This window comes from Amphibalanus amphitrite, unplaced genomic scaffold (genome assembly GCF_019059575.1).
Source record: "Amphibalanus amphitrite isolate SeventyFive unplaced genomic scaffold, NRLGWU_Aamphi_draft 000031F_arrow, whole genome shotgun sequence".
In the NCBI taxonomy this organism is placed as follows: domain Eukaryota; kingdom Metazoa; phylum Arthropoda; class Thecostraca; order Balanomorpha; family Balanidae; genus Amphibalanus; species Amphibalanus amphitrite.
Genome location: NW_024881527.1, coordinates 1,277,206 through 1,302,036, shown reverse-complemented (window position 1 = coordinate 1,302,036; position 24,831 = coordinate 1,277,206). Strand labels below are relative to the sequence as shown.

Below are 24,831 nucleotides of genomic sequence, written 5' to 3'. Positions count from 1 at the left end.
ATATGAAAAACAACACCGTTCTCAGATATTTGCGAAAACACGTAATGGGATGTGAAACTCCTTCCCCTTCGCAACAGGTCGCGGGTTTAGAAAGTTCAGGATATTAAAAATGATTTCGTCTATGAAAGAGCCACGATCTGAATGTTATCTATGAAAAAGCAACACACGATTCTAAGCTAGTATACTGGGTGCGAGCCTTGTTTACCACGTAGACCGCATTTATTGTCACGACTGCTGGTGTTCGGATGTCAAACAGACAAAGAACCACAAACAGTCTACACAGCGAGCAGCGAGCCATGTAACTTACAGCCACAGCACAGCAGCACCTGCCGGTAAACTGGTTAGCATATCGTCGCAATCGGGGCTGTTCTTCCTCCCAGTCCCAGCCCGGGTCTGTGCCTCGACCGCTTCAGGCACGGGTCCCTTATGGGGATCGGAGAAGGTCTCCTCGTCTTCGGGGGAGGACGAGGCGGACGAACCACCACCGGAGGAACCTTTCCTCGCAACACCTTCGAAAGACTCGGGCCGAAATGTTTGTTAATAAGCTCCTCAACATTCCTTGACAGCTTAGCCTCGATGCTCGGTCTGCTTTTTCTCCACCATTTGCGTACCTCCCTGCTGAAAATTCGCTTACCGAGGCCACCGAGAATCCGCGAAAGGAAGCCGATGAAGCCTTTGAACTTCGGATTGACGTGAATTTTGCCCAGACGAATAGCGACTTTGGTGCGGGAGGGCACAATGAAGAACCTGTCTTTTTTTGCAGCTACCGACCAAACGGTGGTCAGGGTGGCGCTCGCGTCACGTACGCTGATGCGCGGCCGGGCTCGCGCCGTGGCACATCGCCTCTTGAAGAGAACCTTCTTGCACGCCTTGCCCTTGCCGTTCATCTCTGCTCTCAGGTGTGGCCAATATACGGATATGATGATGAACACCTTGTTCTTGCCAATAGGGAGGACTTTCAATTGCCTGATCTGGATTTCTGAGGCACCCAGAACACGAATGTTCCACAGCCAGTATCGCAGTTTTCTGTTGCCGCCAGACTGGTCAGGGAGCCGCAGCGGGTCGAAGCGAGCCCTCAGGTATGGCCGATACTGGTTGAGAACCTTCTGCGCGCAGGGTTTGAGCTGATCTACGTGCTCCAGCTGACAACCGCGTGAGCCGGTCAGCAGGCCGGCCCAGCAGGCGAGCAGCACGAGCAGCGGCAGGCGCGCCATGGTGGGACACTGGACAGCAGCTGGCGCCGGTCGCCGTCCACCTCTGATAACCGCCGCATCAAACCGAGCTTCATATAGGCGTCATGCAGCACGCAGAAATGTCACTGGTGGGTGGGCCGTCAGCGTAGGGGCCATGGCTGACGAGTCGCCTGTTCCGTGATGAGCGGCGGCGACATTCAGCTGCGGTCAGCGGCAGTGATTGGGTCGGACAGGAGCGGTCGGCTGATCCACCGCCCGTCAGTAGTGACGCCGCGGCTGAACGCATCGGATCTACGCCATTCTTCTCTGACATTTACCACCCATTCGTATTGCGCTGTGCCCTGTCATAAAGCAGACAGGTGCAGCTAATTAGATACATTTACATTTTGGTTGCAGTGGGGCGATCGGCAATCGAGCCAATTTTTATTGATATAGCCCGGATATAGACTGCGTGAATGCGGCAGGAAATCCTAAAAGCACTTAACCCGCGCCCCACTGGGGTCTGCGTATAACACGCCCTACTGGGGGGGGGGCTATTCATAGCCCCCCCCCCTCCTAACTCCGAAACTACTGGGCCGATCGTCAAAATTCAAACGGCGTCTGATAGCCCCGGAAAAACTGTCGAGCGAAACCTAATTTCATTGACCTCGAGGTCACCGATGACGCCACAGGTCAGGTCAAAGTAAAAATTATTAGCATTTTGGCTTCTTCACGTTTTGGGCTCTGGCCGCCGTCTTACAAGTCAAATCAGGCTCATTTTTGGTTCACACACTCGTGAACAGATGCTCTAGATACTCTGACGGTACCAAACTTGTACTTTGATTTTCAGGTCAAGGTCAGGTCATCACAGGTCACGAAAATATTATATCATCCGTCGGTCACGTGACACATGTTTTATGGTCCATTTAGGCCAAACATTTCGAATTTGATGTCGTCTGTGTCATTCGAGGTCATTTTGAGTCAAATTTAGCTTAGGTCAGGTCACTTTCAGGTCAAAAAAGGTCAAATTTTGAAGTTATAATTTTTCAACAAAAAAGGTGTCTATTAGATGCAGTTTGAGCTCAGGAACACGATGGTGCTATTTATATTGGCGTACGATGTCAAATTCGTGCTGAAAAATTCATTTGAAAAATTAATAATTGTTAATTTTTTGCAATAATGCGTATAACTTGGCCATTTTTGAAGATATTTAGCTAAAACTTGCTAGAGTTAGTCATTATAATGCGTTCTATCACATATATTCCGGGTTTTTTTTCGAAAAGTCAAAAAAGAAATTGAAAAAAATGTAAAAATATAAATTTTGAATTTTATTATATAAAATTTTCGAAATTTTCAAAAATTTCGAAAATCCGAGATAGCAGTTTGATAGCGCAGTCTATTCTGAGCCCTCTCATGCAAAGAAATTGGATCTAGCTTAAAAACTGAGCTCTTGGGAGCGATTACCGTGGTTCAATGTTTTGCGTCGAAATCGGCCGAACATGACGTCACTCTGACGTCATTTCCGGCCGACCTATGGTAGGTACGAAATTCAAATTTTGACACAAGGTGTCAAATTGATGCAGCCGAAGGTACTGAAAGTTTGGCGTCGATACGTCAAGCGGTTTGGAAGTTATTGCAGAAAAACGGGAGGTGGGGCTATAAATAGCCCCCCCCCCCCCCAGTGGGGCGCGGGTTAACAAAAATTCATGTTCTCAATAAGTTGATTTCTTTTTCCCACTTTAAAAATCAGGAAAACACACTCCCCTGTCCTCCCCCCCCCCCCTACATCCTTCTCATGGGCTGGTGTTTGAAATTATAAATTTCATTTTCAGTTTGCAAATAGAAATGCCCCGTTTGGAATCCCCGTCACTTTCTCGCCTCTTCTTAGACCACTGCGCCATTTTTCTCTACTCCTGGCCTCCTAATACGAAAAGCCTGACCAAAAATTTTACTAACACAAGCTCGTTCGCGAATTACATAAAACAGTGCGATATTTTAAATTGGGTTAGTTGGACCATAGGTGGGACAAAAGAGGACGACCTTCTGGTGGCTGCCGGTACTCCCGGACCTGACTGGGCGGCCCCTAACTACTTAGGTGCCTGCCAAGCAAACTACCTGTCTGCTCTGTGACAGTGATTATGGTCGCCCACTGACGCCAGGCCAGGGTGTCAACTGTCAGGGACAGCCGATCGTCCTGCGTGACGAATCGAACTTTGCGAAATGTCACCGATTAGGATTGTTCGGCAGATTGGGAACTGTCATCGAACGGGGTCAGGCCAACAGACAACTCCGTCGTAGGCGGTGAACAGACTTTTCTACGAACTGCGAGTTGTCTGTGACAGCTTACATTTGACAGACAGTCATAATGCACGGAGCTGCCACTGACAGACAGCTCTGTGAACAGAGAGCTGTCATTGGCAGGCAGCTCTTTGAACTATTTGAGCATACAGCTCTCATATAGTTGTTGAAGACAACTATATAACACAACAACTATATAAGTTGTTGAAGACAATTTTATGAACTAGGAACTACCTTTGACAGACAGCTCTATGAACTAGGAACTGCCACTGACAGACAGCTCTATGAACTACTAGTAGGAACTGCCAGCTGCCACTGACACAGCTTTATCAACAGGGAGCTGCCGCCTGACGAGTTCAGTTCCGAAGACGAAAAACGGAAAAGGCCACCTAAGCCGATGTCAGAAAAACACAGCACTACAAGTAGTGTAATTAAATTTGTGTACCTACACCTGGAGTATATCATTTAAATCTGTAACGTTAAAATGTTACAACTACATGATAGGTAAACTAGGAAATTTAAAATTTCAAAACAAAAAGAGCGCCGTTAGAAATGAAATCAATAGTTAATACTGAAATCACCCAGCATGGCGGTATGGGCATATAATAAATCGCCGAAAAGTGACGGAAAAGAAAATGCCTAATCTAAAACCAGCAGAGGCAGACTGGGCAGACACCGATCCAGCGCCCAGCGTACTGAACCCTACAAGCGGCGAAACAGGCCACTATAATTGCGGAACATCGCCGGTAGGTGGCAGTAGGCGCGCACTCCGGTCAGTGGTGCCAGATCGTAGACCAGAGCAGAACGTCACCCTATGAGTGATGTCTCAGCTTTGATGGATACTTCAAACTCAACCCGTTGACTGCTGGTGGCAGCCCGATATCGCATTGCCACTGTCGTCAGCTCAGCCATCAGGCATCAGCCAAAAAGGGCGGCGCAGTGCAAAAACACGAAGGTATGCACGTTAGAGAGCAGCAGCGAACTACTTTCCCGTTGGCAGGCAGTGGAGTGGCACTACCATGTGATAAAGAACCAACTGTCCAGTGTTCTAGGTCCACTGGTACGTTGGGGTGACCTCTACACTCAGCACGCATGCGTCCGGCGACTGTCGAGCGACCTACCCGTTTGATGGGGGAAATAACCGTCCCTTTAGGTAACCTCTACACTCAGGTGTCCGGCGACTGCCGAGCGACCCACCTGTCCGGCCAGGAGCGGTGAGCGCCCGTGTCTCACTGGGATCGGCTCGCCGCCGCTGCCGTCGCCCCATCTGCGGCTGGCCGGTGTCGTCTCAGTCACCGCCGACCCGGCTCCGTCCACCAGCGTCAGCTCGTAGTACTCCTGGATGTCTGTAAAAAACCGGCGTCAGACAACGGTGAGACGTCCAGAGGTCACAGGATGAGGTGTGGGAAGGTGAGAACGAGCTGAAAGGTTGTCTGAGAAGTGAGATGTGAGGACAAAGATGTGCCGTATTTAAAATCAGAACGATGTGAGAGGCCCGAGGTGATGTGAAAAACCGGCATCTCTGGTAAGATGTTTGGAAAAATGAATATAAGAAGCGATAGAAGAACAAATGCTGAGCCATAAATTCGTCCCATTTCGCTCATGTAAAGAAAAATGCCCTACCGAATGCCGGCCGTCTCTACCCCGTTCCTACGTTTGTTGTTATTGTGCTCCAATCAATTCCTAACCGCCAGTCCGAGCCCATTTCCCGTCTATTTCGAGGCGCAGTCGGCGCGGCCCCTCCCCTTCCCCGGTAATTATCCCCGTACGTCGGCGCCTTGACGACAGGCCCGGCCTCGGTCAGGCAGCTGGATGCGGCAGTCTCCGTGGGCAGCTAGCAGGTTGGAATGGGGGACAGTTGTGTAGAATGGTGGCAACTAAGAGACCCATGGAGCTGTCACCAACGGTTTTATCATACATCTCAGTCCCAATATCAATCACTTAAGAATGTCTTAAATATCGAAGTTAATGAATATTCCTGCATCATTTGGCTACACCTGCACGTTTTTAAAATAATTTTGGCTTACCTTAATGTTTGAATGGACAGGTTGGAAAAGCCAGAGGCCACGCTAAGCAGAGCTTGTTGCGTTGACTCCGCCCCTTACCGTCCGATTGCGTAATTCCGGGTAACGAAAAAATAGGTCTCCCTAGGTGGACCGGATAGCATAGCTGACTTCTCCACACTGTACAAATGCTTTACTAATTTCCTAGTTATCCGGCCACTTTTCACTAACAAGATGCGAGTACACTTAGAGTCTACTCGCATTTTGTTAGTGAAAAGTGGCCGGATGACTAGCAAATTAGTAAGAAGTTTTTTACAGCGCACTTTCCGTCTGTTGAGCATTGACTTGTTTCCGACTATCCCCACAGCGCTCTAAATAATGGAATAAATTCAACATTTCTATAACATATAACAATAAATTCCTCCCGTCTAGTCAGTAGCAGCTCTGCTTACAGCATATTACATACAAACGTCATAAACAGCGCTCGTCGCCACACGTGTTCGGTAAACTTGAACAGCCCAGCGGAGCGTCGCTGCATTCGCCGCAATCGCGCCACGGACTGCGTGATCGAGATGGCCCTCACCGCAGGGGTCCGGCTCATACCGTCATCAGCCGCGGCCGCCGGCTGAGCGATGCCGGTATCAGGAACAGATTTTTTGCCCCGCAGATGGAGAGATGAAAAAGTCCGAGTTATTGTCGCATCTGAGAGGGGACGGTCAGGAGTCCTGTCGCAGCTGGGTATTGGAGAAAGTCCCAGTGATTGTCGAGGCTTAGGATACGAAGGCGATACGAAGGTGAGCGCCGATTAATTATCAACTACCAGGAAATCCGGCCTAATAGGCAAGAATACAAATGTTAAAACAAAATAAAAATGACAGCTACAGTTATAAGTAGGGCTTACTGTCATAGAGTTGGGTCCAAAATAATTGCGAACTGGGCATCATTTGCCTTTCCAGGATCACCGGAAAACATAGCCCCAGGTGCCTATCCTGGCGCCCAAAGATTTAAACATCCTCGGAGCTTCCTTCGTAGTCGTCAGCGGCTACATGAATACGGTCATCATTGGTCCGCGCTGGTATGTATGTAACTACATATGTACAGGTCATCAGACAACCGATGTGACCATCCAATGGGCAACACAAACACACTCGTGCCTCCGGGAGCAGCGCCGACTATTTGCCTGACCGCCGCTCTCCGTAACTTTGGCAAACGTCAATATTATCATACACAACACGTAATTGCCGTCCTCCCATGCCCAGGCCAAAAATGCTGTCACTATTGTAGTGCATTTATTGTCAAATAAACAGCATCACTGTCACAGACCATTAATCCATCACACTTAGCGACCCGCCCACAAAAGATGCAGTAAAGAGCACATGAAACTGCATAAATAGCATACCAACTAGATCATTATCACCATTCCGAACCACAAGCTCTCCCGGCATGCCAGCAGTCGTCACCCACCATCAACTGAATACAAAGGCCGCGGAGCCATTTAGGTACAGGTGGCCCGGCGTCGGCGGCGCTCAAAGAGCGGCCCGTCCGCCACCGGCCGTCACAGCCCGGCTCCCACGGGACGCGGGCACGGAGCCATGCGCGCGCGGGGCGGAGGGCGCCGCTAGCCGTCTGCCGGCTCACCTCTGACCACGTCCGGGGGCCGGGCACGGCCGCTCCGCTCCGGAGGAAGCAGGCGCGGCCCCACTCCGCGCCGCGCCGCCGCCGGCTCCGACAGACTCAGACGGTCCAGACGGTGCAGCTCGCTGGCGGCCAGCACGGCCGGCGGCCACACGCCGCCCGCCTCCGGCACAGAGTCGTACTCACAGGTGCACTCACACGTGCACAGGGGGTCGTCATCGATGGCTGCCAGCAGCAGCGGTCCGTTGGCCAGTACCAGAGCGTCGCCGTCAGACCCCGGCAGAGAACAGCCGGCCGGCGAGTCGTGTTCTTGGAGGTATCGGGACGCCGGTCGGCAAGGAACGGAGATGGAGCGGGCTTGACGCTCACTGCGCGACAGTCGCCGGCCGCCCGCCTCCCGGCGCCGCAGCCGCTGCTGCTGCTGAGGTCGGGGCGACACGGAGGGCGGAGTGGGACCGAGCGCCGCCCCGAACGTGCCGGCGAACACGCGGTTGTACTCGGCGGCGATGGCGGCGTTCAGCTCGTACACGGAGTCGTCACCAGTGCCGGAGTTCGTGGAGGTCGCCGAGGAGGTCTGGCACCAGAGCGGACTGTCTCCGCGGGGGGCCGGCGGAGGCTGCTCGGGACGGGGCGCGGCCCGGGCGCCGCCGTCTCCGGCCAGTCGCCGTGCCGCTGGACTGCTGCCGTCGCCGGCGACCGGCACCAGACCCGAGCTAGGACTGCCCGCCTCCGGGGTGTCAGAGGCCCTCCGCCGGTGACGGCGGTTACGCGACGCCGTGCACACCTCCGACAACTCCCTCCAGCGCTCAAAGTCACGCCACTTCTCGGAGTCAGAAGGGCGGCGTCCCCGACGATCCAGCCACCCGTCGTCGGCGCCGGCGTCCTCGGACGCCTCAGAGTCCTGGCGCGACCTGCTGTTTCTCGACGAGCGGCCGTCGGAGCCGCGGCGCCGCTCCAGCGCGGCCGGCACGCTGCGCTTCCGCAGCCGGCGGTGGCGCTCGCAGAGAGCGGCAGCTCGCGCGGACGCCGGCGACACGCCTGTGCTGGTGCGCCGCGCTGACGGCGTTGAAAGCTTCCTGGCGCGGTTGGCCCGCAGCTCGTCCACACACAGAGGACACTCCTGTGTCTTCTCGCGCATCCAGGCCATGATGCCGAACAGCGCCATGGCGGCGGAGCTGGCTGACCGGGGGCGGCCGGCGCGCGACTGGCGTCCCCCGGCCCGAGCCACTATTTATCAGGGCGGTGGAGGGTGCCAGCGGCGCCGGCCGGCCCCGCCCCGCCCCCGGCGCCGAGCACGCAGCGGCCCCCTCCCCCTACCCCCTGATGCCGATGCCGACCGATGACCGATGCCCAGTCCGAGCCTGCCAATATGACCGACGATATCTCCCCCACCCTCAGCCCGGCCCCTGTCCTGTCGTCGTGGGCTGACCGCTGACCAATAGTCGGTCGGAGACCGGCCGAAGGCAGAGCTACGTCCAGAAGATATACTCGCTTTGGGACTATCTCATTAGATTAGGTTTGCGATATAGTTAATTCATTTTTTTTTAAACTTGGCAACCCTAACACTGCACAAATGTTTCCACTGAAATCAGGTTGCCCCTCATATTGTTTTGTGTAAAAGCGTTTCAATGCAAATTAATTGCACGACGTTTGATTTTTACTTACAACTAAGAAGCAGCTGTGACTGGAAAGTAAGAATTGAGTGAGCAGTGGAAAGATATGTGTTGTGTCTAGAAGTGAATATACCTACATTGCATCGTGTATATGTTCTAAAGCTTCTAAGCACATTACGGTATCCTAGTCAGATCAGGCCAAACGTCTCCATTCAGCGATCAGACATTCATCAAATATTTGTATACGGATGACTTCCCGATGTGAATAATCACGTCGATCCTAACAATACCATCAGTGCCGCTCAAGTAGAATGAATTGGCAACCAAAAAAATTGGGACAAAGCTGGAGAGGATCGTTCAGAATCAACCATTTTGCGGAATTAGCTGAATAGCTCGGTCACCACTGCGCAACTAACTGGGATAAATTATACTTTGTTGGGAAAAAACCTCGGGAATGTGCAGCCGAATTGCTGACGGAAGAATGAGCGGACGTGTTTAGGTTACCCCGGTTTATTTTGTGAACCGGCTGACGTTTGAACTCGCGCTCAGATAACATTGAGCATGACACATTTTTCTAGCAGCTATTCCTCGCAGTGCCACTATCAACACAGAGCGACCGAGCTTGACAGCTCGCCACCGATTCTCCTACAAACATTCACCATCGGACAAAAGCGCCATTATGGCCTCGCCACCAAACGTCCACAGCAAACACGATGACTTAACCCGCCACCAAACCGTAAAAACCTCACTGAGCGAGGTTTGAGACCGGGAGGTGTTAATTCGTAGGTGCGAGCTCCGTTTGTCGTTGTCGCCACGATAAATCAGGCGGTCGACAAACAGTGTGTCACCGAGTCGGGTAAACGACCGGTCCGAGTAATGTCAGGGTCAGTAAACGCGTCGTCGATCCCCGCTGGGCTGGGGGTCGGGGCGAGGCGGGTTGGGGCGGGTCGCGTCGGGTCGGACGGCCAAGGCGCACATCCGGCCTGCCGACGGGTCACATTCCACAGAATCCAGAGCAGAGCGGCGGCAACAGCCGAGTGACGAGTCAACGTCTGTAGAGGAAGCATTCGTGGACTTCAGGCGAAAGACAGGCGCATCGTGTCACGGGAAACGGACACTGTAGTTACATAAAACGATGACGGAACTCAGAGAACTGCCTCCGTCCATCGTATAACAGAGGTTGTTGAATTGTCTTTGATGTCACGGAAGTCAGAGTAACAGGACGGCCTGTTCCTTTGACTTCCAATGTGTCTCGCTTGTCCGTGAGACAACCAGTGTGCCACGGCTGTGCTGATCGCGTCATTCTCCAATAATCACCATTTCCTCTGGTGCCGAAAGCTTCCATCCGAGGCTATGTGCTGAGCTACGCAGAATGTGCTACTAACGACCCCCTGTGACAGCGCCGCGACAGAAATGACCGTCGTCACGGTCGGTGACGGCGAGCGTCGCCGAGATGGTTCTATGACGGGAGAGGAGCCCTAGCGACAGCTGACAGTGGCTATCAGCGGACATGGCATCGCCTCCTGTCGTACAGCGAGCGCACCGACCGCGCTGACGCGGCTCGCTGTGCCCGCGAACATCTACAGAGAAGCGCTGAACGCGGAGTTCGAGCAGTAGCGGCGGAGCACCTTCAATTAAGGGGGGGGGGGGGGCACTGCCGATTTTTGCTCCCATTCTTTCCATTCAACGCCCATAGGGCTAATGTTAAAATGCCAAAAGCAAAGGGGGCACGGTGCCCCGGTGCCCTCCCCGTTCCGCCGCCTATGAGTTCGAGTGTAATTCCACCCCACATATTTACCCAGCTGGTTCGCCGACCCGATTCAGATAAACTACCGGTCGTCCTGGAGGGATCGTTCCACCAACAGCGAACACCGGTCCGGCGCCAACCACAGCAGTGAGCGCCGATCGGAGACGCCGCTGTCGGAAGGCGGGCGCGCATGACCTCACAGGAGTGGCCGGCGAGCTGGTCGGCATCCGACGGACAGGGCCGGCCGGGCCGCCGGAAACGGGCCGGCAGCAGCGCAGGAAGCGAGCGCCGCCGGCCGCCGGCCGCCCGCCCGATGGGGCCCGGGGCTGGGGCACAAATGAGCCGTCGGCCGATCGAGAAGCGCCGCCCCGCCGAGGACGACGCATCGGCGGCGGCGGCGTCCAGCCAGACGACCCATGAAGACGGTCCTCGGTGTCCGAACCACGGCGCTCAGAAAAAAAAAAAACGCGCCCGCCCCGCGCCAGGGGAGGGCAACAGAGTGAGGCGCAGTTCCTGAGCGAAGGGAGCTGGAGAGCGCGTCCGCCCCTCGCTGGCATCTCCAGGAAAGCTATCCGGTTGGCCCCCAGCCAGGACCCTTCCGGCTCTGCATGCCTAGGTATTGATGTGTGGGCCGCATTCATGTCCCATTAGCTGTTCTCATGGCTTTGTTGGGCCACAAAGCGGGCGGTCCGATAGGAATGCCGAGTGACACGCGACACTCGACCCGGATGTTCAGGCCAGATCAACAAGCATCCGCCAGCGAACTTGGCGCACCTACATTGCTGGCTACCGCCTCATTGCCTGCCTTCCTGTGGTCCACACCAGTTTACCTTCTTGCCTTTCTGACGTCCACTCTGCCCCACCTACTCGGGTATTTGTGCAGCTATCGTCTGATTACCAGTCCACTCGGCGAATCCAGTCTTGTCTACTCAGATGTGTGCTGAATAATTGTTCCTGTCTACCCGATCGCCTAACAATTGCCCTACCCTACCTACATACTCTTAGCTGTTCAGCACATATCACCAATCCCACCCGCCTGCCTCGCTACCTTCCAGACCATCTACCTGCCTAGTCTCTCCCATTCACCCCGCCCTGTCTACCCACCTCCTTATCCCCCACTCCCCCCCCCCCCCCACCGGCCTGTCCTGCAGTCCATACGTCAGGCCAGTCGGACGATGTGACCCGCCCTCCCGGAGCGCACAGTGCGCGGGGTGGACCACCTCTCAGGGCAAACTGACCGATGGGCGGCCTACAACGCCCACACCCGGCCGTACCATGGCTCAGGGAGACGATTCATCCGGGAATCGACGCCCCCGGCTGGAGTGTTGCACAATGCAAATGCCTCTCATTGAAACGTACTATTGGAATGGAGGACAACAATTGTATTAGACAGATCGTGAATATCGCAAATTAAAATTTTCGTCAGTGTTACAATCTAAATTTATACGTGGTTTGACCACCGATGAAAGAGTTCTTAATTATAAAAAAAAACTTCCCATCCAGGGATGTTATGTTACTTGTAACAGTGATAAAATGTGACAAACAGTTTTGATCTGTATCCGTGGTGCGATGTAGCATCAGTGATATGTAGCTATAGTGTGACCTCAGACCAGGCGATACTGCCGATCTGGTGCCAGTGATTTGCGCATATGGATTAACCAGTATTGGCAGTTCGATGTGACCTGTATCCCTGATGCGATATGACCTGAGCCAGTGATACGATTACGGCCTGCCTGTCGCCAGTAGACGGAGGACGACACACCCCACAGAGAGGCTGATCCGCGGCGCCCAATACCGGCGATCAGAATGTCATCGATTGCGGCGCGTTCCTACCCATCAGACAGCCCATCACGACCCTTACAAGAGCCGGGGGGAGAGCGGGAGGCGACTGGGAGAGAGGGAGGGGCGCTGCTTCCACGGGAGACCCGAAAATAAACAGAAGATCGATCGCGAGATTAATGACGTAAAACTAAATCAAACCACGCGCAGAACGAATCACTTTAGTGTGCATAAAATGCAAAAAAGAACTTGTCCAGTTGCTAGCGTAAAAATTATCATGTAATGGAAAAACGGGAAGCATGAACGCAGCCGGTCTACGCGTACATTTACTGACGTAATTCGATTTAGAATTCGGTGGCACCTGCGCCCCAGTTCCAAAAGACGTTCGATCAAGTTTTTTTTATCATGGCACGCCATTGGCATAATGAATACTGAGTAGCATGACCGTCGATTTGCACCATAAAGTCAAAAGAGATCCCACAACGCAACCTTCATTAGCTAATGTCATTAATAGGGACACATCATGTAATAGGGAGGGCCGACTCGTGCTTTTCCATAGTTCGGTCACAGCGACCAGGGCCACCCTTGGCCTCTCCTCCCGTCGTCGACGGTTCCGTCCACCCAGGAGGCTTTTAGCGGCCGTCACAGGGCCTCGGGCCGGTGCTGCTCCTCTTCCTCTCCCTCCCGGACACTCCCCCGCCCCTCTCTCCTCCCCTCCCGTCGCGTACTCTCCGTCCCCACCGGCGCGGCGGATCGGCCGCACAGTGTGCCGAAAACACGGCGAAGGACACAGACGAATGGCGTAAAATATTAACATAAAATAGCTTCAGGGGTCCGAAAATATGATTTCAATGGAAGGACACGCACTATTGAGTCCAGATATTATAAAAAGGTTAAAATTATTTGCGCATCCTTCGCATCAATATACATGCGAACGATGTATATAGACAACAGAGCCGCTCAGCCGTTACAAAAAAGACAGCCAAAGAAACCAGTCGTATTCTAAGCGTAGAAGAAAAAAAACAGCAATATCGATACGGTATGGCGATAAAGAGGGCATGCCATCGCCGGTAACACCTGAGTCCAGCAGTGTCATACGAGCTGCTGCATCAGAAAGACAAAGTATGCCGTCAATATGTCACGCTGTATCAAAGGGCAGAGAAGCTGGCGACTACCCAATGCATTCATGGATAACTGTGTGTCTGTTGTGCGTTTTGGTGGTCGGAATAAGGAGTGTTGTGCAACATTCTCGTTCACACTCACCGATGAGCGCCTGGAAGAGCCGCGAGTTGCAGACCAGGATGAGCTTCTCGATGGCAGCCGCCAGTTTCTGCTGGCCTGGCCGGGCGGCCAGGCGGCATCGGAACTCCTCGAGCAGCTCCAGGGCACGGTATGTGTCTGAGAGACGGCAGAGGAGGGGGTGAGGTCACAGTCGTCATAGGATCTTACCACAACGGCCGACACAGCCGGTTACTGGCCTATTATAGGCGAGACATGATCAAACCCCAGTACGTCACAGGGTTACATCCACCCACACAGGGTCACATCCATCGACACAGGGCCATGTGCTCCTAGCTGACAAAGGGCCTCAGTACCTAAGTCAAGAGGCCATACAGTCCCTCGAACCAGCTAAAGTCTAAACAGACCGAGCCAAGTCAACCAGGAGTAGGAGCAGAGCAACTGGGACTCCGTGACCAGCGCTGAGCCTAGTACCGTTCTAACACAACACGTTGAGGTGCTCCCACATGCCATATCTAAGACAGCCTGGGGCTCACCAGGGTGTCCCGTGACTGTGTAGGTGTGGTCAGCTGTGCACTCACCCTGCTGCCTAATAGGCATCCTTGAAGGGCCGTGACCCGACTCCCCTGTCGGACAAAAAGGAGCGCGTTTAGTTCACACGTAGGTTTATGGTTTAGTGTCAGAGAAAAAATCAGTGTCTATGTAAGGGCCACAAACGGCACTGAATGTCTTCATGGGACCCCTTACGGTTTAGTGCAAATATCTTACGAGCACATTTTAACCCTCGCCCTGGCAGGGCATTTTTCATAACACGACCTGGCAGGGGGGGGTCGATGCGACCCCCCCCCCCCCCCCCTCGCGATTGGCTCCTATGGCACCTAGAAACACCAAATTTGGTAGGTAGGTGGGTCCCCTGGAGTTCTCGCCCCTGTGCAAATTTGGTTGCTCTAGGTCAATATTTAAGGGGGTTTTGGGGGGTATAAATGTAAAAATTTCGCTCAAAACAGGTCAAAAGTTTTTTCGCTTATAACTTTTGATCTAATTAAGATAGAGCAAAAAAAAAAGTACCAGAGAACTCAGCACGTCAAGGCGCGTCGAATGATATACTTTTTAGCTTGCTTAAGTGTACTTAAAGTTTTTCTTAAATTTTAAGTAAACTTAAATTAATAAATTAAGTTCAAGTTAACCAAATTGCATCATATCGCATACCATTCGATTCGGCTGATCACCTGGAACACAATGATACCATTTTTTTAAGCTCTAGCGTCATTATGTGCCAAGTTATTGGCAAAAACGTCATTTGACCTCAGTTGACCTCATTTGACCTGACCCATGGATAAGTACACCAAACAAAGAAGCACCAAGTGACCTGCTGTTAAGTACTGTGGTTTCAAAGCACAAAAGTGATGGAACGAAGCGGATATCTCCAGTATTTTCCGAATTTAGTATTTTCCCATAGGCTTAACATTACGACGTAATGACCTCTAGGCTCTAACTGACCTCAGGTCAGTGACCTAAAAAAAACGGAATATATGTTATACAACTCGGTGAACTTAGCACATCCTGAAAGTTTGAAGGAAATCAGTCCAAAACTGTGAGTTGGACAGGTGCAAAAAGAAAATTGAAATTTGACCATGACCTTGTACCGGTTTTTCTGACCTGGTGACCTGACCCTAGGTCACTCGGACCTGAAATTTTCAGGTCATATGTAAAAAGGTTGCCCTATAGGCTGTGCCAAATTTGGCGGCGCTGCGCGCCGCCGTTTTTACGCTATCTTCAAAAAACCTTAGGGGGGGTCGCATCGACCCCCCCTTGCCAGGGCGAGGGTTAATTAGCAAGCACACGACTTCCTTCCGACGCATAAGTTTTTTTTCATTCAGGGTCAGGTAACCGATTCTGACCTGGATGCTTATTTTCTTGCACTATTATTTTTTCAACCTACCATGCAACATTGACGCCATATTTTAGATCACGTTGGGTCGAAAATAGCGGTCTTCGTCTTCCAGGCCACTTTTGCAAGCAAACAAAAACGACGGCTACGGATATTTGTTAGGACTAAAAGTCGCATACGAGTTTCACCAGCCGCTCGCGGTTATTGAGGCATTCGAACGAGCATGCGTTTATAAAGTGAAGAAAAAACTTCGGTCATTTTTTAGCCTAGGTCAAAGGTCAGGTCGCCAGAGGTCATAAAAGGTCAAATTTTGCCTATTTTAACAATTTTCGAAAATTCGGCACATAACTCGGGATCCAACAGAGCTACAGCGCCGCAGAAAAGTGCATTCGATAGCAATTTCAACGCTATTTGCTAACAAATCCTATTTGACTTCATGTCAAAGGTTTAGCCTCAAGAGGGAAAAAACTCTCCAAGACGTTTTTACGAGAAAAAAAGTTTTATGTTATAACTTTTGACTGACATTAGGTACTTTTGCCAGCATCGTGTTCCCCTCGTTGAGACGCGTCGAATCAACTATAATCAGACCTTGAAAGGTCATTGTGAAAACTTAGCCTCAGGTCAAGGTCATGGCCTGACCGGAAAAAGTTCATGTTGCATATTACTCGATCCGTATCGTCGAGCTGAACATATGAGGTGCTTTCAACGCTCAAGCAGTAGCAAGTCTCTATTAAAAGTTATTGTCAAAAAACTGCTGGGTGCCTTTCATGACCTGAGATGACCTCAGGGGCACAAGGAGAGGTCAAAGATGCAATTTTCCGATTCAATGTGTCATTTTTACTCATAAATTGATGTTTGAGACTTGAGTGTTTAGAACGACGTTGATCCAAAAGATGTCAAAATCACTACGTTTCCATGACACGTCTAAATCGATTTAGCGAAATGTCACGTGTGTTTTTCTCGGAAACTATTTACCTTATGCAAAAATTGAGCGTACATATGGTTTTAGCTCGCATCTAATCCTATATTTACATTTTTAAATTATGCCTAAATGCTATGATTGAGGAAATCCATTTTTCAAAATCGGCTTAGCTTGTGCCATGGAAACGTAGCCAATGTCTAAATTCCTAGATAAAAGTTTAACACATACTTGTTACACTTATCAATCGCTGAAAGTGTCAAAGCGGTCGTTCAGTCGGTGTAGCAAAAGGGAACATTGAAACTGTTTATGAGGTAAGATCACTTGACGTGACCTGGTGATCTGACCATGAACGACCCGGGTCTGAAATTTTGACAATACATGCAGTAAAGATGTGTGAACAGGTGCGCCAAAAAGAGCTGCGCGCCACTTTTTTTAGATATTCGCGAAAACCCTGACGGGGACGTAAAAATGTCTCCGAAGTCCCAGCACGGCGTGGGTTAATTCGTAATGCCTACCTACATCAGATTATATGGCCTACCTACATAAATAATGCATATCCTTTGAGTCCTTATTGATGTGATCCGAGGTTGCCTCGACTGTCAAAGACATGTATGATAGTCATGCATAAGCATAGGGCGGCTATGTATATTGTAGGCATAGGCGCACAGGCTATGCAGGATGCAGATTGCAGAAGTGCAAATTATTTGATTCAGTTTAGGCGTTAGATATAGCATAATTCGCTTTTCTTAGCTGCCCTCCGCCTCATAATCGTTCCGGAGCAAAAACGACGTAACTCCAGAGGAGCACCCATGAAAAACATTACCTATAGGTATGACTCGCTATTTGTCGAGGTCATTCGAGGTCATTTGAGGTCAACTAGCGTAAGCAATGAACTTAGGTAAACTTCCAGCTGACAAAAAAGTTTCGACTGGCACAACTGATGTGACCTAACAACAAAAAGTGTTGGTAACAATACTTTTGTTCTGCCACCCTGTTCGAATAATTGTTCGCAAAAGAACGGATTTCAGGGTGGTTGAACCAACCTGTAAGAGCAGCGATTCGCTTGAAATCTTAAACTCGGTTATCATTGGCTGACTCTCGTGGAGAACAGCGCACAAACTTTTTTTGCTCTTGCCTTTTCTTCCCGCGAATCTCTACCTCAATTGGGAGCCAAGCGTAAGAATAAGATCTTAAAAAAAAACCCTTCCGTGCAATCGAATGATCAAAGTAATCGCCAATGTTAGTGAAGATAGCTTATTAGCCGGCGTAGGTATTGTAAGATTTGACCTCAGGCCGACAGCTTGACATCCACGTCCAACAACGCGTTTTGGAATGAACATTTCCGTCTTGTTATGTGCCAGTCCGTCTCCGTCTCCGTCTCCGTCTCCGTCTCCCGTCTCCGTCTCCGTCTCCGTCTCCGTCTCCGTCTCCGTCTCCGTCTCCGTCTCCGTCTCCGTCTCCGTCTCCGTCTCCGTCTCCGTCTCCGTCTCCGTCTCCGTCTCCGTCTCCGTCTCCGTCTCCGTCTCCGTCTCCGTCTCCGTCTCCGTCTCCGTCTCCGTCTCCGTCTCCGTCTCCGTCTCCGTCTCCGTCTCCGTCTCCGTCTCTCTCTCTCTCTCTCTCTCTCTCTCTCTCTCTCTCTCTCTCTCTCTCTCTCTCTCTCTCTCTCTCTCTCTCTCTCTCTCTCTCTCTCTCTCCCTCTCTCTCTCTCTCTCTCTCTCTCTCTCTCTCTCTCTCTCTCTCTCTCTCTCTCTCTCTCTCTCTTTGCGGTTGGTAAGGGAAAATGAGACGCATCACTTTCGCTCGTTGGCACAATCTGTCCAAAAGTGTATATTTCGACACAGAACAACACATTCGAGCGGTAACAACGGAGCTGAATTCACCTATTAAAATGCCATATTTGTGAAATGTGGGAAGCAAATTGCAATCGCCGGATATGGTAAATAGAAGTCGTTTATGGCACGGCTCGTCCGACCCGTCCGTGGGCCGCTTCACGAATCTTCATGTTTCTTGTTCATTTTCTTATCCATGTTTTATCCCGCCTGTGCTTTATAAACCAGTGAAGTTTCCTCGCCTATTGTCCAGCCAAAGCATACCTTACCTTCACCTTACCTACACAGAGCATACCTTGTCTCGCAGACTTGTAACGAGAATGTCGTAAAACTTTCCTGACCCTTCATCACATATCGAAAATATAATATTTGTAAACGGTTTACATGAGATGATCGTGTAATTTTATCAGTTACTGAAAATTATTCAAAAGCAATCGGTCGGCCTATGAAACAATATTATGGTCACCTCGCCTCACCTAACATAATAACATGGTTTATGTTACGGCTACAATTACATAGTCAAAAATTACTTAGCTAAAATTACCAAATGGTTACGTCATGATTATCAATTATCAAAAAGCCGTTAATTTGAAGTTCATGACAAACCATAGGTGGTTTGAGCCCTACCCCTCGACATGACACCGGTTACAGGGTTTTCTGTTCGCGACACAGCGCCGGAGAAGCCCCGGGCGGTACTCTGTCGGACGCTAGGCGAACTACTCTTCCAGTGACCCACGTAGGTGGCGGTGGTGTTCTTACCTCCCGTAGTCTACTACCAACGTAATCGCATCACGAAATAAAAACACAACCATATTTTATTGAAATAACCTGAACCTGAAACTGAACAATCAGTTATAGCCTGAATAATAAGTACAACCTGAACAATCAGTCGGCATTCTTAAAATACTTCTGAAGGCACAATCGCACAGTTATAGGCGGTTATCCGATGGATAACAAATCATACGAGAATCGACGGGAAGAATCCAATGATGGCTGATGCTCTGTTAAAAAACAAAGTGGTGAGCGAGACAATTACACACATTTCCCACGCATGCCTCTGTCCCGTGATTCCCGCTAGTATAACGTGTCAGGGTCCTGCAGAGGTGTTGCAGAGTGCATACCCTGTGTCAGCGTGTCGGCTTGAACCTCTGCGAACATGTTAAGAGTGGCGTCCGATGCACGAGCGTTCCTCCTCCGTCGTTCTGCCGTCGTTCTGCCGCACTCAGGTGCACTAAGTGCTGACAAGGTGGCGATTTGAAGCTATACATCGAGACGCACAACTGCCCAGTGTACAGTATTCACTATTCAAAGGTCCACACCAGTATCGAACTATCGAAAACCTTCCACTGAATACGAGACTAATTACCAGCGTGTCGTCCCGCAATCATCGCTATTGCAAAATCGTGGGAGTTCTGAATAAGAGCTGCCAGTCCTAATTGCGAGTTTCGAGGCCTAATTTTGCGATGGCATACAATCTATTTGTAAGTGCTCACTAAAGTTCCTACCTAGAGTCGCCAGCCCTAGACATTAAAGGGACCCTCCCACCTTAACATTAGTTTTGAGTTGAGATAGCCAAGTTTGCGGCCAGGCTCAGAAACCACCATTTATCCTGGTCGCAACCCCCGCAGCTTTATGGTGTTCAAGAAATTTCTTCCCTTTACTTGCAGGGTGGGACCAGCGTGGTCCCTATCTCTTAACCATTACGGGAATCTGATGACGTCATCAGGCTTTCGAACGTCCGTTAAATGTTTGACTAAAACGCTTTGTAGCACGCGGTGGTATATGCTGCTTTGCGCGCAACAAATGCCGCACTTTCAAATAAAGTCGCTAGGAACAGCGGAGATCCCAAAAAGTAAACAAAAGTAAAAGTCTAATATCTTGAAAACCGGTGAATATTTTTCGATGAAATTTGGTAGATATTCGTTTTTGCTCTTTCTGAACCGAGCGACATCACTTTCATGCCAATTCATTAACTTTTTTGAAGGTGGGAGGGTCCCTTTAAACCGCCGATCCTCGTTCAGATGTGACGCCGCTTTACCCCAGCTAAAAGAGTACGTCAACCCCGCTTTACGTTGACGAGTAAAAGAGTAGTTGACGTGAGTAGTTGACGAGATGTTGCACTTTAGATTATGTTGTTTTGTCACCCGTCAAGGATACGGACCACTACTAACTATAACCACATGTTCCACCAAAATCGTTAAAACAATTAACTACCGCATACCTAACTTGATGCGGTCGAGAAGTCAAAGATTCGTACAATGACGGCACGAAACATTGTATTATGTCAAATGCATATGCTTATCAATAGGTGCTTCACTTTGTAACCCTTATTAACCGATGATGATCTAGCGGCCTCCACTGAAGATGTCACGCTGCTTCTACCATGGCCGGCCTAAGCATGTCGAGCTGTGTCTACCATGGACTGGTCCCAGGATGTCACGCTGTGTCTTCCATGGACTGGTCTGCGACATGTCACACTGTTTCTAATATGGACCAATATTTGACATGTCACGCTGTTTCTATCATCGACACGTCCTTGACAGGCCACATGTCACGATGGCTCGTCGGTCTTTGCCGAGGCCCACCACCATGGCCGTATCACCCCTCAGCCAACATGTCACCGTTCACTTGTCTGAAAGTCAACAGCCAGGCACAACATCACACAGAGCTACAAAGTTACACAGCCGTAAACTACACTACAAAACAGCAGAAGAGCATGCCAAAAACTTGCAAAGAAGACTGCAGCAGCTATGATGTACCAAGAAAAGCTGGAAATCTAGCTAAAGACTAAAGTGCTCCTTTTTCAACACACTCAACTAAATCGTAGGAATAAGTGGGCACAAAGTTCTCTTAGCTGCAGACTTGCTAGCCAAATTATCACAAATATCATTTTCTGGATTGGCTGTGTATCTGCAGTTGGAGATAACAGCAGCTGTTGGTTACAGCTTCTTAAAAAGGAAAAAGGTTTATATTGTTACAAAAATATACAAGCATTACTTGCAATTAATTCAAAAATTGTTAACTACATGATTGAATCACAATTAGATGACTGATCACTGAATCATCAGCAAAAACTAGCTAGGCTGTGCTATGCAGGCAAATCAACTTTCAGCATGCCACATTTGCTAGCTATGGGAGCATGCAAACTGCTGTTGAATGAATATATATTCAAGGCATGCAGAAGCACACTACCAATCAACAATGTGTTTCTGACCTTCAATCACAAAATGCAGTCTATCTCAATGCAGACTATCTTCACTTCAACACATATCTTGCTTCTAAATTGCATACCTGTGACCAGTCACCAAAACCTGAATAAGTTCACTGTTATGACCCGCATGCATACATTCAAGGACTGTAGAGCCACATTTGCTCATACAACAATATGATTCAGACAACCAGTTATATCATCTCATTCAAAATAAACATGCATCATAGTGATGGTAAATGAAGGTTAAAATTGTATTAGTACAAGCAAGTGCAACAATAACAATGATACATCAAGCAACACTGTTAATTTTATGTACAAGCCAATGATCAAAACTTTAATACCAGTGAGACTTATGGTACATTTTCTTTTACATATTTTTTTCAAAGAGGAAGGCACTTAGGTAGATAATTAGACAGTTATTTGTAAAAATTTAGCTTTAATTTAGTATTTGTATAAAAAATAGCTCATTTGGATACCATCAAATCAAAGCCATATAATAATACAATTGCATATGTCCAGAATTGAAGGATTTTCGAATGTAGATATAATATATGAATGGCTGACATACATATACATGCAGTATCAGTATATTTGCCAGACATCTTCTTTTTCTTCAATTAACTGCTTTAATATCCTTTAAAGGGATTATCAGGGTTTAAAAATTGAAAGGAATCGGCATAAATTTCCAATCAATGAACTCCCCAGACTCTGCCGATTCTAAAGATATGCATAAAATGTAAATCGGTACTAAAATTTGCGAGATATAGCCGTTTCAAAATTAAAAAAATTGTACTTACTCACGCAAAACAAGTACTTGGGCGGCCAAGTTGGCCCATCGCTAAAATGTAAACAAAGAGCAGCCTTGGGAAATTTCGCCAAGGCCGCCGCACCGCACTGGCGCTTTCCACAAGACTGTTTTGTTTTTGTCTGTTGTTTTTAGGGCCTTGCAACAAGATTTCAGTGCTTGGCATTGGATTTGGATATGAACAAATTGAAGATTTGCTTTTCAATAAGACAGCAAGAGTTATCAACATTGCCAAAGTTATTATATGGGTGTGATTTGAATAGCTTGTTTGCTGATCATCAAAATCTTGATGTTAATATCATTTAAATGTCAACAATTTTCAAGGGTAAATTTGAGTGTTTTATTTCAATAAATTGAAATGTAAGTGCATCAGGCACAAGAGCTAAGTTTCAATCTGATTATTTTGTCAAGAGTGGTGAATCTAATGTAACGTCTTGTGAGAAAGCTTACCTAAGTGACTGAAGTCTGAAGAAAGCGCTACAGTTTTTCAAAATCAATGTTGATCTGTTTTTTTCGAACAACAGGTTGTACAACATGATGTGACATGACCTCTGTGCCCTGTACGTCACCCCTGCTGCTATATATGCTGACTATAGTTTGTTATGGGTGGGCTCTCCGTGAACGTCTTGGTGCGTTTCTACATTGTGAGAAATCTGATCACATCAGCGGGTCTCGCACCAGGGCAATACGGCCGCATAGAGCATTCAAAGGTAACGACTTCAAAGGTAACGACGGGTGGACGTGGCGGTTTCGCCACTACCGCCTGGGCCGCCTCATCTCCCTGTCTCTCTCTCTCTCTCTTTCCTCTCCCCTCATCATCCATCCGCCCTCGACTCATCGTTCACCTTATTTGGTGACCAAATCCCTGGCCTCATCCATCCATCCCCGCCCACTTCTCTCTCTCTCTCCCTCTCTCTCTCTCTCTCTCCCTCTCTTCCTCGCCCACACACGCCCCCCCCCCCTCTGAGACGGCATGAACGGACGGTTTCCCTTGACCTCCTCCCATACTCTACCCCCTCTCTTACTCTGCCCCCCCCCCCCAACCGAAGTGGAAAAGACGGTTAAAACGCCATAATACCGCTCAAGAAGATACTATAACTTCGGTTAGCGACTCGACTCCCCCCCCCCCCCGATGACACCCCCCCCTTTTTGGGCCCCCTCCCGAAGCATTTCCATAATCGCATGTACACTCAAATCCCCATTGACCTATGACCTCACAGGCGGCGAGCGCGGCAGCTCCAGGGCAAATGTGCACTTCAGTATGTTTAGATTTACACACCCTCAGGGATTAGCGGAATGACGGCGGAGAAGCGCGAAGGACGGCGCGGGCCGGGGACCATTAGCATTAGCATATGAAACCTTGTGAAACGCATAATAACGTAAAGATACACCTGGAGCAACTTTTGCAGCATTTTATGCACAACGATGCAAAGTAACGTTTCGATATACTGCCCAAAAGAAAGAGCGTTTGAAAAAGCCTGGTCATATTTCTTAGCTACCGCCCCGCATTACGATAACAGGTCTCAGGGAGGGAAGGGTGACTATGCTTCTATTTACAGCTGTAGAACCTGCAGGCGTGCATGTCTTGCTATCAACAGATGACGACAGGTCGGGATCGGCAGCAATGTCGATACCAAATAGCGAGCAGCAGTTCACGGCGGACTGTGCCCGTGGGGCACACCCAGGGACGCTGGTCACAGTGATCGTTAGCAAGACGGGCAGGGATAATGCAAGCTATCCATGCAGCCCTAGCAGTGTCACAACGTCTGACACATCTTATATATTCCTATCAACTGAGGGACTGAGAGGCAGGCCAGATCGGAAGACCGATTGGTGTTACTTGCGCGAATACCGTGAGGAGGTTACTGAGTGCTATATTGCGGACATGGCGAGTTTTGGCGTGCAATGGAGGGCAGTGACAGCGAGGGATCCCAAGTGACAGTGTTCGCGGCGATGCGTGGTTCGATGCGGAGAAGAGCGACTCGGACATTGGGCGATTCTGGTATGATGCCAGCCGGCATTTGTATCGGTATCAACAAAAAGTGAAAACAACTATAAAAAAAGGACACCAGTGCAGCGTGATTAAACCTTCCTTCAGTTTAAACCCCTCTCAGTGTAGAGCCTGGGTGGACCTCTACATTGGTGATGGTCGCGCAGAATTGATGCTAATTGCATCAAGTGTGTAGATAAGGACTGTACATTTAGGAGCGTCCTGGCCGTGTGTTTATTGTCCATGCTATATTAGAATAGTTACGTTCGGTGGCGGAGTTAGTATGTTTAGCAAAACGCATAACTAGGTGCGGTGGTGTAATGCCAGTGTCGGTGTATTGAGATATGCCATAGGTAGTTCAGTGTGTCAAGGTAGTTAATAGGTAATTAAGTTGGTTAGGTGACGTTTGCCATGGTGACGGTATTTAGATCATATAAGGTGTTTGTATTTAAATAAGGCCTTCAGAAGTTGCGCGAATATGTAGTTAACGCTGTGCAATCGATAAGCAGATTGCTATGCAATGACTTAGATTGCGCTATTATCTGTGAATGCTCTGCGGTATTGATAGATTAGCAAAAATAGCAAAACACATATGCGACATATAGCGATATTGTACACAGACAGCCGGCCGCGCCAGCTCGCCGCCGGCTAGAAGGTGGCCGGCCTTGCGACTGCGTGAAAACGTATAAAAAGGCGC

The 24,831-nt window shown here is 49.5% G+C and overlaps 1 protein-coding gene across 3 annotated transcripts in view; it reads right to left on the bottom strand.

Annotated features, from left to right (window-relative positions):
* LOC122367944 (disks large 1 tumor suppressor protein-like) overlaps positions 1 to 24,831 on the bottom strand; it is a 90,247-nt gene that overhangs the window by 45,065 nt on the left and 20,351 nt on the right. The window contains exons 2-5 of one of the 3 annotated variants that reach the window (XM_043341509.1): positions 21,343 to 21,419; positions 14,068 to 14,112; positions 13,511 to 13,645; positions 4,668 to 4,816 (exon numbers count right to left, since the gene is read on the bottom strand). In XM_043341509.1, coding sequence (XP_043197444.1) covers positions 4,668 to 4,816; positions 13,511 to 13,645; positions 14,068 to 14,086 — 303 coding nt within the window. In that variant the 5' untranslated portion in view covers positions 14,087 to 14,112; positions 21,343 to 21,419. Of the gene's footprint in view, positions 1 to 4,667; positions 4,817 to 13,510; positions 13,646 to 14,067; positions 14,113 to 21,342; positions 21,695 to 24,831 lie in introns of those variants that run through there. The other 2 variants (XM_043341501.1, XM_043341517.1) reach the window with 2 other exon arrangements.